At 41.1% G+C, this 19,574-nt stretch overlaps 1 protein-coding gene across 1 annotated transcript; it reads right to left on the bottom strand.

The window, feature by feature from the left end:
• Positions 1 to 1,905: 1,905 nt before the first annotated feature.
• Positions 1,906 to 17,506, bottom strand: DCTN2 (dynactin subunit 2). Its single transcript, XM_015822614.1, has 13 exons — positions 17,423 to 17,506; positions 12,730 to 12,826; positions 12,045 to 12,106; positions 11,645 to 11,743; positions 11,270 to 11,430; positions 10,678 to 10,831; positions 9,339 to 9,404; positions 8,461 to 8,499; positions 7,139 to 7,216; positions 6,018 to 6,089; positions 4,122 to 4,224; positions 3,843 to 3,934; positions 1,906 to 2,412 (listed from the first exon to the last, which is right to left on the bottom strand). The coding sequence occupies exons 1-13, from the start codon at positions 17,504 to 17,506 to the stop codon at positions 2,326 to 2,328; spliced, it is 1,194 nt and encodes a 397-aa protein (XP_015678100.1). The 3' UTR covers positions 1,906 to 2,325.
• Between the last annotated feature and the right edge of the window lie 2,068 nt (positions 17,507 to 19,574).

The raw sequence follows: 19,574 nt of genomic DNA, 5'->3' as shown, positions 1-19,574 counted from the left end.
GCAGCTGAAACTCTAGCCTTGGAACAAGACTATATTCTTAACTTAGGAGGGGCCTTGTCTAAAAGAAACAGTCTTAATGGGCAGGAAACTCTAACAAGCAATAACAAGAAACAGGTTGTTTGCAGATCGGTAGCTGCCTCCCTGCATTGTGCATCTTTCAATTCTCATTCGGGTCTAGCATTAAATTAGAAAGCGTTTTCTTCATGACTAACGGTAATTGAAATGCATTAGGTAACACAATATTACTAAATTGCCTCAGCTCACCTCCTGAGAGCATGACTGTACTGAGACCTCGTTGTCTTCTGTCAGCCAATAATCAGCTTGCCTTGGAAGCATGAAAGCAGCAAGTAGCAAATTAGCCAAAAGTGCTAAAAAGAGACTTTTGCACATTTAAAAATGCTATATATTCCAGCTTCTTGAGAGAGAGAATGTGAGACAGATTATTATGCAAAATCAATCATGCTCATTGATCGTCTCTTAACAGTTCCAACCAAAGGTTGCTTTTTCTTCCCTGGACTGGACATCTTTTTTTTTCTTTTTTCTTTTGCATTTGCCCAATCATTTTTTCTTTATTCAACATATCCAACATGAAAAAGCTATGAGATGACTCTTATAATTCTATCATACTGTTTTAAGAAGGTCCTGGATTTTAATCCCAATATTTCCCAGCTCATCTGTTCATTGAACTTAGAACCTTGTATGTACAAATTTGATATCATTACATTGGCTACCATTCTGTCCCTAAGAGGAGATGAACTGGTTTGATCCACATGCACAAAAATAATCCCTACATAATTTGACTAGGGCAGGGGTAGGCAACCTTGGCTCTTTTATGACTCGTGGACTTCAACTCCCAGAATTCCTGAGCCAGCAAGGCTCAGCTTGGAAACCTCCCTTTCCCCTCAGCATGGCTGGCTCAGGAATTCTGGGAGTTGAAGTCCACGAGTCATAAAAGAGCCAAGGTTGCCTACCCCTGAACTAGGGCAATGTGATCAATGTAACTGCAGTGTTTTAGATGTCAAAATACTGCTGGAAGGAAAATTGGGGGCAAAGTTCAGTGAACAAACTCCGAGTTGAGTCAGAAGTGACATTAAGTCACCTGTAAAGATTCAAGACAAATTTCCCCTTTCCCCAGTGGTATTGCCTGATAACCAATCTTCCAAATGCTTTTGATTTTCAAAGCTCAGTGTATCATATTGAATATCATTCTGGGAGAAATTAGACAAAAATAATGGAAAAACAGAAAAATCTTTGAACTAGCCTGGTAGCTGCATTTCATTTCCAGAGCGTTCACTACAATTCAGTATCTAAGAGGTACTCCATACTATACAGTAACTGCTAGGAGGGGAGCCAACGTGGCAGGCAGAAATTTAAGGAGGGTGATTTGTGCATTTGGGATTAAGAGATTCACTTTGCTTCTGTTGCTTTGTGTATCTTTGAGCTCTGAGGGCTCATCAGAAATGAATAGTGGTGTTACGTTGCAAAAAAAACCAAAAAAACCCACACCCATTCGTGACAGGCCCAAAGCTCTGCTCTCTTCTTCCTTTCTTGATACACAAGTGAGGCCCACTTCCAAGGCATCCCAGGTAACCCTGAAGCTGCTGCGTTCCCCAGAGGGAAGAGAAGAATGTGCGGCCTCATTAGCTTCCCGTGCCAGATGGCAAGTTTGCACAGCCCAACTTTAGACCATGAGCTGGAGGATCCCCCCCCCCTGCCCCGGCCTACTAGATGCTCACAGGCCTAGTTTTGCTGCGCAGTCTCCCACTGATACCTAGTGATACAACCACTCTAGGCCTGGAAGTAACAAAGGAGAGTTTAATCCCTGATGAAAACAGACAAAAATATAAAATCATCTGTATCGTGTCAGGTTTTTTTTTTTTTAAAAAAAAGACCAGCACAAAGCAGTAAGCATCAGAGTTTAATGACAGAAAATAATTATACAACACAATTCAACTCCATGCTGAGAGCGTTAAAGACACCTTTCCCTGTAAAAGGCCCTCGTTGTGGGCCAAAGAGGCAGCGCACCTTCCTCAAGAAATGGGCAAAGAGTGACTCCCTCACTAGGACAGAGCTTCCCCATCCACTAGGGTGTGCCACTTTCCCCTCTGCAACCAGCAACCTTCAGGGACATGGAAAAACATTGGGAGGAGGGAGGGGCACAGCTGCCTTTTAACATAGAAGCGCTCAGTCCTCTGGCCTGTAGGAAGGTTCAACTCCTGCTATGAATGTGCAAGAAAAGGGACAAAGGTAGGGAAAGGACCGAGCAATTAGTGTGTGTTTACAGAGTGGGCAAATCTTCCAACCCTGCCTTTCTGTTAAGGAGATTTATTTGGCCAGCTTCTGTACCCGTGAGTTGATGCTGGCAAAATTGTCTTCCACAGCAGCTAGATTCTCTTTCATGGCTTTCTGGACCTAGGGAGAGAAGGTGAGGGGAGAGTTGTCAGCCACGGAGGGGAAACAGCCAGGCACATTCACTTGAACCCTTAAGGGCAAGCTCTCGCCTAGCAGATCTTCCTACCGCCATATACAGTGATAACCCCAGGAGCACCAGGTTGAGGTTATCTACCATCTGGAACCCCAAATGCTTTAGGGTAGTGCTGATATCTAATAACCAGAGGCAATGTTTTAGTAAGCTAATTTAATACGTATCAAGAATAGCAGCATCTTCTACACAGAATAAATTGGGCAAATCCATTTTTTTATTTCACATTTTTCATAACACTTGCAAAATGTTGCATAATACCCTGTCTGTCTGTCTATCTGTCTATCATCTATCTCTATCAATCATCTATCTATGTGTCTATGTGTCTATCTATCTATCTATCTATCTATCTATCTATCTATCTATCTATCCATCCATCCATCCATCCATCCATCCATCCATCTATCTATCTATCTACCTTATCTCTCTCATATCTATCATCTCTCCATCCATTCCTCTCTCTCTCTCTCTCATCTCTCTATCATCTATTAGTGAATTTTAGTTTTAATAATATTAAACTCCCAACACCCAAGCTGAACATGGAATGCCAGGAAAAAAGCCTAACATCAACATATTTACTTGAACCCCAAATCCTCTGATGGGGTCACTGCCCTATCTACCCTTTTTTTCAGATTTAGATATAGATCTAGAACTAGAAAAGACAACCTCAGATTCATTGATGAACACTGTATTAGTACTTTCCCTTTTAATTCCACTACAATGTTTTTGCAACCCTGACTGAACTTCGCCTGGGAAAAGACACAGAGCTGGCAAGACAAGGAGAACTGCTGTTGGAGGAAGACAAAGGAACCTGACTGGTTCTGCCATATGAGAGGGACTCCAGTGGTTTCACCACTACAAGGAATAAATTGCACTAGCAGTGGATTCCTGGAATGGACCAGATGATCTATCTCCTCCATCTCCTCCATTTTAAGGTTCTGTAAGGAGGAACAGAGCTACTGAGCACTCAATTGATACTATTGGTCAGAACTGTTGCAAAACTAGGTACCAGCCCTCTTCCAAAATCTTACTCTCTGACCTCTGATGTTCAGGAGACATTCCTAAGAAAATGTTAAACATATTTTCACAATTATAATGTCTAAAAACTATATAATCTTGAGTAAATGTTGCATATCAAAATTCCTCCCTCTAGACCTCACCGTCATAGGATAAACAACTCCGTTATACCTTTTGGTGGAATGCAACAGCTGCTCCCTATTCTTAAACACTGTGAGACGTGCAAGCATGTTTCATCTGTAGAGGGACATGCAAACACCATCCATGCAGATCAGGTTGTAGAGATCTTAGTGACTACGACACTGGCACTACCCCGGGTGGCTCTGAGCGTTCTAAGTCTTACCTGTGTCAGCAGGGTTACGTTATCCTTCAGAGAATTAGCAATCATTTGCTGGGTAGTGTCCAAATGAGTCAGGAGCTGCCCAAATTGCATGGCTGTAACCAAGAAAAACCCAAGTCAGCTGGAAAAAAACCCCACTATTCAACAGTAGATTGCTCCTCGGGGCAACAAGGAGCGTAAAGGCTGATAATTTATTTTTTTGAATCCGTGACTTCAAGGCTGCTCCTTTCCTGGTTTTTAAGTAGAAGTCCTCACCATCATCCAAACAGCCCGAGAACTCACCTTGTTCATGCAACTGCCGCACAGCAACTAGGCGCTGCACCACCTCAGGGAGGGTGCTAGCCAGTGGACTCCACTCCTGCACAACTGCATACAGCTGATGAACCTATTAAGGAGAGACAAAGGAACATCCTGAGCAAGGAAAGAAGTTGAGTGAGGATCTGGCCCTAGCCTTGACCTTCTGACACTCCACAGTACTCAGGTTAACATATGCATGTATGCATACCTGGGACAAAAAATTGGCCCTCAAATCTGATGAGCTGGTTGGCATTAATCCATTATTAACCAACCATTAACCAACCAACACATAGTTAGTGCATAAATTACAAATATTCAGCTCTAGTGGCAGGCAGAACAATCAGCTTGTCCAGTCGTGCTTTAGTTATGATGCTATCCAGCAAAGTTCAGTTCACACAATCAAATGCTAGCCACTAAGTGCTAAGCAAACAAAGGGTGCACGTGCCTGTTATGACAGAAGCCATGTCACATGTCACACTCCCTTCTTCTTTCTCAGAAACCGTACAGGCACGTGAGAGTGCAATCTCCAATTTTTATAGGCAGAATCTGAACGTGGAATCAAAACTATTGTTTGCTCAGAGCAGTCATAAATGCTCTGTTTTCTCATCCGGAGCTGACCAAATCAACCCAGGAAACCACAAGATCTAGAGTCATCATGAGCTTTAAGCTACCTGATGCAACAGATTATTAATATTTCAAGCTATTAAAAACAAATCTGACTTAGGTGTAGCAGCTGCAGAGGTAACAGGCAGTACAAATCCCTATATACTTAGATTATCAGCCAGAAACAAATGTTGCCCTTGCTGAACGAACGCCAGGCATATACACCAGGATTGGGCTCAGGAATTCTGGGAGTTGAAGTCCACAAGTCAAAAAGGGGGGCATGGTTCCCTACCCCTGGCTTAAAATAAGAGGGGAAAGATGTGTTGGATATGTTCACTGCCTTGAGTTATTTGTAAAAATAATAACGGTGGGATACAAATAAATAAATAAAATAAATCCACCCACCATATCTTCCTGCTACTCAAGTCCAGGGAAAGAAGCAATTGCTTTAAAATTTTCCTGATATGGTTACTATGGCCACTGAGACCAAAATGGCTGTAGCTAAGCAACACAGTTATAAAGTGCAGTTCATGTGACCACAGCATTCTAGCAGTCTTGGTTACCATCCTTAAGGGAGGACCTGTCATAACAGCAAATTCTGTGGGAAGCCAGCAAGGAACATCAAAAAATCACAATCACGTGACTGCAACCTGCTGTGATGATGCAATAACCAGACATTGGGTACCCAGATTGTGTTCATGTGATTGCAGGGATGTTGCAAAAGGGGGAAATCTGAGGACCAGTCTTAAGTACAGGTTGTTCTCGACTCACAAGTTTATTTAGTGACAAAGTTATAACAGCACTGAAAAATGTGACTTATGACTGTTTTTCACACTTATGACCACTGTAGCATTCACCTGATCAAAATTCAGATACTTGACAACTGACTCCTATTTATGATGGTTGCAATGACCCCGGGAACATGCGATTACCTTTTGTGACCTTCTGACAAGCCAAGTTAATGGGGAAGCCACATTCACTTTACAACCATATTAATAACTTAACAACTGCAGTGATTCACTCTCTTCACTGCGGCAAGAGAGGTCGTAAAATGGGGCAAAATTCACTTAACAAATGCCTCACTTAGCAACAGAAATTTTGGACTAAATTGGGGTCATACATCGAGGACTACCTGTACCATTTATTCAACACCATTGTAACTCTGAACAGTGAACCTAATAGGCGTGATCTAAGGAGAACTTGTGTGTACGAACATCTTCTAAAAAAAGTTTGTGGATTTATCATGTGCTGTATTAGAAAGACTAAACAGAAGCTGACCTTGCTTTGGGTGTCTGCGTCCTCTACTGTGGCTTTGTGCTTGGCAATCTCATTCACCTTTCCCAAAACACTCTAGGAATGGGGGAAGAAAACTGATGTTAACAGAGCATGATGACTTGCCACAATATCAACATCCTATCTCACAAGCACAAATGTACTGCCTGATGGGAAACCCTAGAGAAACATTTTCCAACTGTTTGTCCAACAGTTCCACCACACAGTCCTCTGCTCTCAATTGTTTATTAATCTTCAAAAGCCTCCAAGTCAACATCTGGTGGAAAAAAAGGAACAGAACTTTGTTTTTATCTATGATAACTGCAGCCAAGATTATTGTAGGCACAAAGATGGAAACATTTGGCAATACCTATAATGGAGCAATGATTGGTGAAAGTGATGGAACTCGTTGAGATGGCCAGTTTTCTTCTTTGATTAGAGACAAGACAATATCTATATTTATTGCCAATTGAAAACTCCTTATGAACTTTTTCCAGAAAACAGAAAAAAAAAACCAGAACTTACGATTTAGGGTTTTGAAGATTAGATAGGATTTCTTTTCTATTTTTAATTTACTCTTTTTTCTTTTTTGCACTTTCAACTTTTCAAGTCAAGTCAATGCTTATTACAGTCAAAGAGACCAGAGCAAATTAAAAATACTCAAGGAATATCCAGTTAAAATTTCTAGAATAAAATAATAAATGACAGATAAAATCTATATTAAAATCACAATTTGGCATCCAATCTGTCAGTTGCACATGAGTAAAACACAGCATGGCCTAACTATAATATAATATTAATCCTTAAACTGTGAGGCCCATAGTCATTAAATACTGAAATGTAGAAGAGTGATAATGCAAAAGGGTTTGCTGCATTGATTGTGTAAAATAGCTATGATGGATTAATCACTTGTTTCTGATGAATCCCCAGTGCTGCTGCGTAGAATCTGACCACCTGTGCTGTCAGTTTTAGCTTTCTCTTTGATTTTTCTTTTCCTCTTTTCTTTCTTACTTTATATTATTACTTCTTTCTTACTTTATATTATTACTTACTTTATATTATTACTTTTAGAACTATTAATATTAAAAAACTATTATATAAAAAAGAAACCCTAGAATAAGACTCACTTGTAGCCTTGCCTCCACCTGGTCCAGAGTTGCCACATCTAAGGAGTTGACTTTGGCCTGCAAGAGTTCCACAGTTTCCTACGGATGGTTGGGATTGAAGAGTGTAAATCACTCAGCTGACAACACAGAGAATGAAAATCTAAAACTCCTTTAACTGCTTACAACATTCTGATTAATCAAATATAGCCTTACCTGCAGTCTCTAGGCCTTACATCACGGGTGTCAAACTCACGACATCACGTGACATGTCGCGACGTATCGCAACTTTTTTCTCATTGCCAGCAATGGGGTGGGCGCAGTTTTGGCATGACGCATCCGGCCCGCAGGCCGGCAGTTTGACACCCCTGCCTTACATGATATTTGTCTCAGTTTTCCCATTCCTTTCAGAACCTGTTTTGTTTCTAAATATAAGGATTTCTCTCCTGTCATTAGTTCTTAATGTCCAGAAATGTCTATTATTTTGTGTCATTTTTAGAAAACAAAACAGACTGGCAGTGGAGAATAATATACTTTGAGCTATTTTATTTACGACTGATAATACTGTGTGAGGTTAATGTGTGTATACAAACTTAAAGGTGAGGAAGCTTTCATATCCAGAAATACAGATATGATTGAGATTATGTCACCAAGAGCTTAGCCATTCTAAGTATGAGGTTATAACTGATCTTTTGATCCCTATATAGCATTTAGGAAAGATGAGGTCCTTTTAAACCATTAAATAACATTGAGGGTCCACAGGATATGGTTAAAAAAAAATCAAGAACGCAGGCCTGAAAGTGCATTCAAAGCTCTGCTTGTCACATATAAGAAAAACAGGCAGAGCTTGGATCACACCATTGTGGTCATCATTTTTACTATTTGACTGCAGACACCGCTGAAACAATAACATTTATTACATTTTACTGTCATGCTGCCTTCTGCAGGAGATCAGAAAAAAATATACTTTGCCAGACCAAAACGCTCTTGGCAATTTCTCTTTGTCCCTTTGATTTTTTGGCTTGTAAGATAGATAGCCAAGTCTGGACTACCTGGTCTAGAACATCTTGCAAAGGCAAAAAATATGTGCCTCAATCATACCTTACTGAAATCTATTCCCCCCACCCCCATTTCTTCGTTTCTCCTACCCTCCCACTTCCAGGATTTCATAACAGGCATACATCCAAAGGTTTGTACAGCAGCAATCACAATATGGTTTTGCAACCATCCACAGTATAAACCATTCTACAAGATTCCTTCATGCTTACTCCTGAAAAGCAGACATCCCATTTAATTGCTTCCAAGTCACAGGAGGCCCAAGATAGAAGACCGAATCAGTGTCTTACCATTAAGCTAGCGCCCTGCAGTCCAACAGACAGAGGATTCTACGGTAGATAGACAGGGGGGAAATGGTGATTTAATACAATGCCATTCAGTTTGTAACAAGGATGTTAGTCTGCAATACAATATATGCCATTGTTTTAATATAGGCCAGCGTTTCTCAACCGTGTCAACTTGCAACGCTAACATATATGTTTCAACTCCCATGCTGGATGGGGAATTCTGGAATAACAATCCAGATGACAGTGACTAAGGCATGAGAAACTGTCAGTATGGAGGCAATTTGATTTATAAAACAGACTGTCAAAAGGCGCTCCAAGCCATGGCTGCTATCTGCTGTTCAAACTGAAATTATGAGTCAGAGGGGACCCCTAAAAGGCACATTTGGCCTATCCAGAGTAGTGCAGCCCCATCCAGAGCCAAAGATGATAATTCTCTGTATCTGGGAAGGCCCCAAATCTTCAGCCACTCAGCCTGAGTCTGAATTGAGTCCAAGTCTGTTTCCCCCCATTTAGGCCACTACAACCTCCTTACAATGTGAAGTCCTGCTCCTCCCCCCTCCCTCCTGAATTAAAATTGAACTCTAACAAGTTTTTGCTTCATCTATAACATAATTAGATATCAGAATTCACCTAGTAAGGAAAGCAAAGAGCCCTAGAAAGAGCCAAAAGAAAGCTCTTCTTCACGCAATCCATCCATTGCTGCATTTTAGCTGTTGACATAAAGTACAATATTTTTCCCTATGCTTCTCCGTAAGAAAAAAGAAAAAAAATCATCTCAGGCCTGAGTCTATGGGATCATTGCAATTTATTAAATTTATTAATTTATTAAAACCCCCAGCTTTGTCAGGCAACCTGCCAGTCTACTGCCCCGTGTCTCTCACCTGCACATCCTGTTCACAACGAACCGACACTTCCAATTCAGCCAGACGCTTCTCCAATTCTGCTATCTGACAAGGCACACACACACACACACACAAACAACAAAAAATTGAAATATTTTACTCCCCAATTCTGATCGACAAATCTCTGCTAGCTTGCAATCAAACAGGCAAAGTGCTTCTAAAGTTTTATTTTGAATTGAGATGAGTCTTCTGGGAAGCAGGCACTTCAAAGAACAGGTTTGGTGTTTTTTTTATGCCACTAAAAACAAGCTAACGGGCCAGGCAGTAGGAAATTGTGGCACTGAAATATCACTCCCAGCATCCTTTCCCAATGATCATGCTGGCTCCTGCTACTGGAAGCTGTCCTTCAGCAATTTCTGGAAGAATACCCTGGATTTCTAACAGATGAAGAAATCCTTCAGTATTGAATACATCAACTTTATGGAGCTGATTAGAAATGGGATCGGCCATGGCTTCATTTTAAAATGTACACAGTGCCAGCAATAAGGAAATAGCCCCAGAAACCTGGAGAGTCTGGAATTCCAGTTCCCCAATGTTACTTTTCCTTTCTAAAGTCAGCTTAATATTTTAGCAGCAAGCAGAGCAACAGTGGCTGTGATATCAGCCAGGTTCTGGTCTTAACAATTTCCAGAAGGAATAGTGATTCTGGTTCAGATGTCAATTATTGTCAATTATGCTTCTGTTACTTCCACTATCTGCCATATTTTGTTTTTAATATCGCACACATATATAAACATACACAGAAAGCAAGATGTGTGTGTGTGTGTGTGTGTGTGTGTGTGTGTGTGTGTGTGTGTGTGTAGGTTGTTTGGGGCTGTTTTGGATTGGTTGTTGGGGCATCCCAAGGGGATAATTGAAGCAGTGGGTTTGGATTCTGCTTCATGGTTTTTATAGTACTGTTTTGTTGTTGTTGTGAACCATTCAGAGGTGGTTTTTGAAGATGGGCAGTCTTACAAATCATTTAAATTAAAATGTAATTTAAATTAAATTAAAAAACAGAATAAATAAATATCCCTCTTTTCAACTTACAAAAATATTTTTTTTTTAAAAAAATGGCAGACATATTTTAAAACATTGTTTACAGATGTCCAAGCATTCTGGAGAACGGGCTGTTTATGAAGTCATGAACATTAGCCCATCAATGCAGCTTTTACTCATTTAAACAGTTTAAACACCACCTTGGTCACCCAAGACAGTCCTGGAGAAAGGTAACTCACCTCTGTTCTACATACTTTGCCTCCCACTATTCTAAGGCATTCCCCCCCCACCGCCCCCATCTCAAGAGAGGACCCAGAGAACAAGCATTTCCCATTCTTACTTTAGCAGCTTGAGAGAACTTGTCTTGCTCAGGTCGAGAATGCAGTTCGTATGTCACGGTGTTTTCTGGGCCCGCTGGGACTTTGGCCGCACCTTTCCCACCAACAGAAACGCTTTTAGCAGTTTTTGTCGCTTCCAGTTGAAGAAGCAAGCGCCTGAAAAAGCAGAAGCCCAGGAAGTCTTACGGAACTTAAGAGTTGTTAAGTGAATCACTGCAGTTGTTAAGCTAGCCATATGGTTAAGAGAATCTGGCTTCCCCCATTGACTTTGCTTCTCAGAAGGTTGCAAAAGGGGATCGCGTGACCCCCGGGGACACCGCAACTGTCCTAAATATGTGTCAGTTGCCAAAGGTCTGAATTTTGATCATGTGACACTGGGGATTCTGCAACGGTCGTGAAGTGTGAAAAATAATCATAAGTCACTTTTTTCAGGGGCGCTGTAAGTTCAAATAGTCACTAAATGAACTGTTGTAAGTGGAGGACTACCTCTATACCCCCTCAGAGAGTCTGAGAGAAAGAAAAGATATATTTGACCTTGAGCTTGCCTGGAAAAGCTACTCCCTGAAGGAAGTCCTAGTCCCCACCACAACCTACTTGGCCAGAGCACCATCAGGGTCCGTTAAGTTGATGGCCGCCTCTGGTCCCAACAGTTTCTCCAGATGGGTGGAGACGAGCTGCTGTTTCAGGCCAGCCACTTGTTTTGCAAGAGCGACTGGTGTCAGTTTCTCCTCTGCTGAGGACTCCTTTACGCTGTTCTGAGGAAGCAGGAACACAAGTGTTAAAAAGTCTAATAATCAACAGTTCCCTCCCCTCCAATTTTAATGCAAGAATATTATCTGAGGGAGCACTTAATTTTACACACGCAGAAATTAAAGAATACGCCAAGTTCTGGACCAGCTTAATCTGGTCCAACTCAAGAAGGCCCCCTCAGCAGGTTCCAGATTGCCTTTATCGATCTTCGACTTTTACCTTGATCTTCTCCACTTCAGCAGTCAGCTCCTGAACTTCATGTAGTAGTCGCTGATATTTCTGCTGAGGGGTCTCTTTCGCATGAAGTCCTTCTCCTAACTTAATGAAAAAGGCAGAAAAGCAAGGTTAGAACTTTGGGATATCAGCTGATAATATAATAGAAGATAAGATAGCAGTTTCCACCTTAATCCAATTGCTGAGTTAAAAGTGGGCTTTACGGAAATGTTTTCAAAAAAGTGCCTGGATTTTTCTCCCTGCACTGTCACCTAAGTGTGTGTGGGTGTGGGTGTGGGTGTGTGTCTGTCTGTCTGTCTGTCTGTAGGGAGGGGGAGAGCTGAACTAGAACTGGACTGGATTTGTCCAGTCCAATTGAATTTGTCCAAATAAGTCAACAACTTACAATTTCATAATCTCCAGACTCGTAGCCAGTTCTTTTGGATTTGCCAATACGATCAGAGAAATCTATAGAACAAAAAAAAGGGGGGGGACATTTAATTTTGCATTTTTAGACCACTTGAATTGCAGGTTCATATATTTCCATAAATTTAAATTAAAGCAGATGAGTATTACACTCCCTTCTTTTCAAATTTTGTAATAATTTCCTCTTGTCACAATGTGTCTGGAATCCCTGGCTGCATTGCTGACTCTGGCATAAACTCTAATGTTGGTACTCATCATTTGCAAGTCCTCACATCACCAACAAAATCACCCAAATAGATATATTTCAGTGCACGTAATGTATTACGACTGCCATTATCATGTGGGTATTGCCCTTTTTTTTTTTGCCTTTGTAGGCAATGATACTGTGATTTTCAAATTTCAAAAAAAAAAACAACCCCTAATGAAAAATTTGCAGAAAATATATTTTGCATATACACAAATAAAACACAGGATAATAAATAATGCAGATTATAATTTTAATGGACAGAGATGTATTAGGATATTTTTAATCATGACCTTTAGATCCTCTCTGTGGATTACTGTAAGAGTTTACTACTACCACCATTTTCTAGTTTAGGGGAAGAATCTGAAACTATTGCTCTTCCCTGGATATATTGTAAGTGCCCATGAGAAACATTACTTACCTAGCCCTTTAGTACCCACTCTCTTGTCCTTAAATTTGTCATAAGCTGCATTAGGGTTGACTATGATGTGTTCCACACTGGTGCTAGTTAGCTCCTCCTATGCAAAGAGAGGAGACATGTATTAGACAGTGAAGCCTTCTTTTCTCTCCCCCTCTCCAATCCACCCTCCTAATTGCATCCATCACTTTCCAAAAACTTGTCTTAAAGGTCCACAGAACAGAGGAGGAGAAGCTCCATCAGCAGCAACCCTATCAAGCTGCAGTGACAATGTTGTTTTTGACAAAAAAATATCAGCCCAAGCAACAATTCACTGGATATATAGTTTGAAAAGCTATTGCTGGAGTCAAAAGTGAATTCCCCAGGTTAAAATCAGCTCTGCATTGGTCAGCTGCAGGGAGGAATGGATTTCTCCTCATTAACACAGTTTGGTTTATTGGAGTTTCCTAAAAGAAACTACTCTGTGGTTAGTTTGGATCAGGGGTCTTCAAACTTGGCCCTTTTATGACTTGTGGACTTCAACTCCCAGAATTCCTCAGCCAGGAATTCTGGAGTTGAAGTCCATAAGTCATAAAAGGACCAAGTTTGAAGACCCCTGGTTTGGATCATTTTGGTCTCCTCTCCACTACAGAGAGATTCTCTTTATCCAAACAACTCTGTGCATTCATTTAAGGACTGGGCAGTTCTTGTTTCCCTTTCAGACTACAACTTTGTAACTAAATAAGAGATGTTCATACAAGTAGATGTTAGCAGGGTATACAAATGACTTGTGAACATGGACGGAAACAGCTAATTGTCACATTCTATTTCAAAAAGGAAAAAATATTCAAGTGTTTAGATTGGCACAGTTCTAGCTGTCTACATTCCTTGGTCTCCAAATGTTGACCAGAACCCTATTTGCAAAACCAAGATGACTGTTGATGTTTAACTTTGTCCAAGTCCACGCGGCTATTGAATAAACTCTGTTTTTACTCCTGATTTTTTTTTCTTGAAAGATGAGTATGTAAGTGTGTATATGGGTGGGAGGACAATGCTGTTTACTTCTGAGCCATTTATTCATCATTATAGAAGGCCTTTGTTCTTCTACTGACCAGGATAGAATAAAATATTGTCTATATACAAATAAACATATAGAATTGTTTTTTTTAATGACCCAGTCCGTCCTTGCTTTGATGACCAACAGAGAAAAACAAGCTTGTGGAACTCACATAGCAGCTTTCTAATTCTTGGCTTTAGGTCTATCAAACATTATGATGATTAAGACAGTTTTAATTATGAGTTTTATTGATATTCTAGTTTTATGATTACTGAAGTTTGTTTTACTATTTTGCAAAAACCACCTTCAGTCTTAGATGGGGGTGGCATAAAAATAAACCCATCTATAAATAAAATAGCAAAATCAACACTGTGGGTGGAGACCTGTTAAGTGCACATTTAGAAGGAAAATCTGTCTTCATGGTCAAGACACTGGCACGTTAATTCTAATGCTAGGATGCCAACAACTCAGCTCTTACCACTAAGCAATCACTTCCAAGTAGCCTTACAAACCCAAGAATATACTAAAGGCATATTTAGATATTACAAATAGTACCTAAAATGATGGAAGCTACTCCCATTACAGGAAAGATAAAATTTTAGATGAGGAAAAATCAAAGCAGTTGACTATTATCAAGTATTAGTTTGATTTACTGAGTGTTAGCTTGGAAAATTGGAATGGCTTTTAAAACAAAGGAATGTGCAGGGTTAAAAACAAGAAGTATGTTAAAAAAGACAAGGAAAGCTACCTGGGACTGATAGCATAACTACTGTTATAGCATCCCTCCTTTTTAAAGAATTATATCCCCCCCCCCCCAAAAAAAAATAACAACGAGGAAGGCAGGGAATCAAACTGAAAAGTCATTTTGGTTAGTCTTCCACAATAGGTTCCAGAGGAGATTAGTAGAGTAAGGTCAAAATTCTCATCATAGCCTCATTCTCCTGCTCCTCTTTGGGTCTTGAAAGATAGTCTTCCAATGACAGCCAATCCCCGCACTCAAAATATGAGAGAGGAGAACCAATTTGTACGTGAAGTAACTCTGTGATGAAGGGAGAATAGGCTTGCAAGTAAGACTTGCCTTAGCAGTAACAACTGCAGAACATAAAGTGACGTATGCATGCCACAAGGTTACGGGATAATGAAAACATCCAGAGGCCTGACTCACACTGGCTAAAAACATAAATGATCGGTAAAAGGTTTACACCATGAGCTTAAGCTGGTTCCATTTATGGGAATTTAAGAATGCCTCACGCCTGGCCACAACCTTTCTGGCATTCTCTACATAGCACAATAGAATATATGCCTTGCAAAAACACAAGGTGGGGCTATGTTCACATGGTGGTTTATCCAACTGGGAACAAAACATTGCTTCTTCTCTGCAATGCACTCAGCCTGGGAAGAGAGGACTGCAAGGGCATGGTGCGTGTGTGTCTTGTGACACCCCCCCTTGGGAACAGGTCCCCTCAAGGAAGCACCACAACCTGCCTGGCCTAACCTTTGAACTATTTAGCATCTTACTCTGAAGGAGGCAAAGTTGAGGGCAGTGCCCAGTTGATGCCCTGCTAAAGGATGGCACACAAAAGCATGAGCAATCAATGGTGTGGCTGGGTTCATTCACTAAAGCTGGAGTTAGACTTCTGCATCACTGCACATCAGGGAATGTATGCGTCTATCGTTCAGAGACAGTTGCATAGCTGTTCCATTTACACTTCTGCCATTGTTAACAATGATGTCTGAAAGTGCCTTGCCTTCCGGCCACCTCCCAACAGGAAATTGGAGGAACCAATTACCATGCAGGACACATCTCCACACAGTGCATAATTGAGTTTTGGGAGGTGTGGCTGTCAGCCCGGCTGCAACCATCCACAACTGAAGCTTATCCATCAACCCCTTTGCAGCGTATAGGCAGCATATAGGCAGTTGTGGACAAGTCTAAATCAAGCTTAACCCCGCAACAGTAAGCCATGGCTAATGAGGCCCTATTCATTACAGGTAGTCCTTGACTTACAACAGTTCATTTAGGGACCTTTCAAAGTTGCAAGGGCACTGAAAAAAAGTGGTTTATGACCGTTTTTCACACTTCACACTTTGTAGCATCCCCATGATCGTGTGATCAAAATTCAGATGCTTGGCAACTGGTTCATACTTATGCCAAGGTCATGTGAGCACCTTTTGCAAGCTTCTGACAAGCAAAATCAATGGGGAAGCCAGATTCACTTAACCGGGTTACTAACTTAACTGCAGTGATTCACTTAACAACTGTGGCAAGAAAGGTCGCAAAATGGGGCAAAACTCACTTTAAAAATGTCTCACTTAGCAACATAAATTTTGGACTCAATTGTGGTCATAAGTCGAGGACTACCTGTACTAGGCCTTATTATGCTGGGTGAGGGTGACTAGGCGTGCTCAATTAGAACTTAATTCCTCCTCCCTGCACCTTATGCAGCTTCTTGGGAAGGCTGGAAGAGATAGACAGAAATGGGGGTGGGGGGGAGAAGCAGCTCCCTTGCAGGAGTGGAACATAACTCTGTTCTTTTATGACCCTAATTCCCTTCCTCCAGGCTAAGAGATGTCAGCCCTTTTGATTTTAATGGACTCTGATGGGAAATATATGGCTGCATCAAGGCCAGATTGCTTTTGAAGAGCTATTACAAGATGCTCAAACTTCTGCTTTTATTTCCCTTTGCTTTCTCACATTAAATGCCTCTGGAGTAATTGTTCCCAAAATACCAATGGCAAAAAAAACAACAAAACATAAAACCCATTGATGAAAGCAGCCCTAATGCCACAACATGGGGGGGGGTCATGGTAAACAAAGAGAAAACAATAAAGGCAAGCTTCAAAAGCAGGTGGGATCCCTCAAGACATGATTATGCTGCCAGCAGAATCTATTCTGTAAATTGTGCCTCATCACAAAAAGTAACTCTAATCTATTTTACAAAAATCTACTTTAACGTGGGAACGTGGCAGAAAATATTACACATATTATTTGGAATTGTATGGCTTGGTAATGCAATTAGAAATTATTGTTTTTCTTATGCTAGCGATACCAGAAATCACAGGAGTGTAAAACTATGGTAGCCATTATAATAGCTAGCTAACAACAAATCTTTTAATATACCTATTTAACTATATAATATGAACTCTCAAAATATTACAATCGCAGAAAGATTACTTATGTTAACCATGTGGAGCAATAAAAAAAGAATGACTATTATTGTCTTTTCCAATGTGTTGGCCTGCTTCTGATGAACTTCTCTCATCTTTAGTCATCTGGGAGAGCTCAAAAGCATAGGAAGGGTGAGTTGATTAAAATCTGAAAGATGGCTTAGCCTTATTAACAGTAAGTAAAAAGTTATTAATTAAAGTACGAGCTGAAAATAGCTGAAGGATTTGCTATGCAGTGAATAGCAAATGGATGACAAATTTCTAAAAGGCCTAACATTGATGGTTAATGGTATGACAAATACAACATAAATAATAATAAATATAGTCCTCGTTTAGCGTCACAATTGGGCTAGGCAACTCGTTCATTAAGCAAAGTAGTTGCCAAGTGAAACTGTGCTGATGAACTTACTTCAGCTTTCCTTTGTTTTACAAACTTGCAAAGGTCATAAACGTGAGGACTGGATGCAGAGTCGAAGGAAAATAATATTTTACTTGCATTTGCGTGTGAGCTCCAATGTCATTCAAAAGCACACAATGCCAGGCTTTTGCCCACTGGCAAGCCTTTTGCTGCTGCATCATGTTAAAGCAAAAGTCTCACTCTTTAGCAGTTTAATTTCTAGCCTAACATCTTTAAATTGGAAGATAGTTATATTTAAATGTCGAATAAAAAATATATATATTCTCACTCCCATCTCCAAGGGGCAGGATTGGAATGCTGAAGTGATCTGCAAGCATCCCCAAAGCAGTCAGTGCCTAATAACAATGGCTCAGCTAAGTATAACTGAATATTTCTACCACTTTTGTGCTGAAAGGGAGGCAAAAAAAGAAGTCCCCCCCCTCCAGCCAGACTGTCTTAACCTGCTCACTTCTGCAGCCAGTGGCAACTAGCAGTATAATGGAGTCGCAGCAGTTTTCTGCAGAGAAGCAAGTGTCTTTCAAATCTGCAGTTGCAGTTGCAGTAGTTATGCTATTAATAATAAAGTAGCTTAGGAATACCTTTATACAGTGAATGTAATATTAATGAATTTATATGAAGAATAGAGGAGGGGGACCATTCTAAGAGCTTTTTGAGAATCTGCCATGATCATCCCCATTTGGCAGTCTGATGAAGTGGACTGTTACCCACAGATCCCGCCAAAAGAAACTGAGAAATTGCAACAATGTTTAGGGCAGCGGTTCTCAACCTATGGGTCGCGACCCCATTTGGGGTCGATTGACCATTTCACAGGGGTCGCCAAGCAAGGCTGTCCGCCATTTTTTCCCCTTTTCCGGCGGGTGCCTTACCTCCCTTGAGCTGGGCCAGCTGGTGGTCGGCCTGCTCCGTCTCTGCCGCTTGCCAGCTACGCCTCGGCCGGCACAGGGGGCGGAACATGCATGTGCGGCGCTCCCGGGCAGGGAAAGTCCTCGACTTACGACCGGTTGGGTAGTCCTCGACTTACGACCGGTTTAGTCCTCGACTTACGACCGGTTTAGTCCTCGACTTACAACCAGTTTAGTCCTCGACTTACGACCGGTTGGGGGTCGCGGCATTAAAAAGGTTGAGAACCACTGGTTTAGGGGAACCTCCCAGGAGCTTTCCAGAGGATGCTCAAATAGGAAGCAAGTTGTAGAAGGAAAAATTGGAAATACAGGGACACCGTACTTTGAAGTACATAAAAAAGGGGGGGGGGAGAAAATGCATGATCAAAAAGGGACAAATGAAGATAGTTTTGCCTTTCTTGTTTTTGCCCAAGACTGCATAGTCATTTATAGGTATACAAAGAAACCTGTAGCCAGTTGACTTGTATCCTATCTCAGCCAATTCTCTAGAATGCCACCTGCATTCGGGCAATGTCCAAGCATCCTCTCTGGTCTCAGACAGCCTTTCTTGACATATGGCTAACCTAGCCACTTTATTCGAGGGTAAATTTCATCAAGCACAAACAAGAGGCCCAACAGGCTGTGAGAACTTGACCTTAGGCCAATGAAATGATTATCAGGATTCTGACAGGAAAAAAAATGTGGGTTTAAGTCAATATAGCAAGGATTCTCTCAATTTTATTTTATTTGTATTTATTTATTAAATTTATATGCCACCCATCTCACCAATAAGGCAACCCTACTGTATAACAGACATTGCTTTTCTTTTTAAATGGGCGCAGACTTTTTTCTTCTTCTTTTTAGACTGTAAGTTTCAGTGCAACTTTTTCCTTCCTTCCTTCCTTCCTTCCTTCCTTCCTTTCCTTCCTTCCCCTTCCCTCCCTCCCTCCCTCCCTCCCTCTTTCTTTCTTTCTTTCTTTCTTCTTTCTTTCTTTCTTTCTTTTTCTTTCCTTCCTTCCTTCCTTCCTTCCTTCCCTACCACCCTCCTTTCCATCCTTCCCTCCTTCCTTCCCTCCTTCCCCTTCCCTCCCTCCCTCTCTCCCTTCCTTCCTTCCTTTTCTCCCCTCTGGAGACAACTCTGGACAGCTTGCCAAAGAATTATAAATTAATGATCCTTTAAACCAGACATGTCAAACTCGCAACGTCACGTGATGTCACGTGACATATCGGTGCTTTTTTGCCATTGCTGGCAATGGGGTGGGCGTGGCTCCGGTATGATGAAACCGGCCCGCGGGCCGGCAGTTTGACACCCCTGCTTTAAACTATGGAAAGTATTTCAGGCCCT

Source organism: Protobothrops mucrosquamatus, unplaced genomic scaffold, assembly GCF_001527695.2.
Source record: "Protobothrops mucrosquamatus isolate PMUCROS unplaced genomic scaffold, P.Mucros_1.0 scaffold1628, whole genome shotgun sequence".
In the NCBI taxonomy this organism is placed as follows: domain Eukaryota; kingdom Metazoa; phylum Chordata; class Lepidosauria; order Squamata; family Viperidae; genus Protobothrops; species Protobothrops mucrosquamatus.
This window is presented reverse-complemented; position numbering and strand designations above follow the sequence as displayed.

Coding starts and splice junctions, on each gene's coding strand:
- DCTN2 (XM_015822614.1), bottom strand. CDS start 17,506: ATGCAGCAGCAAAAGGCTTGCCAGTGGGCAAAAGCCTGGCATTGTGTG. Junction 11,431..11,644: donor CTGAAGTGGAGAAGATCAAG/GTAAAAGTCGAA, acceptor CTGCTTCCTCAG/AACAGCGTAAAGGAGTCCTC. Junction 3,935..4,121: donor GCGGCAGTTGCATGAACAAG/GTGAGTTCTCGG, acceptor TCTTGGTTACAG/CCATGCAATTTGGGCAGCTC.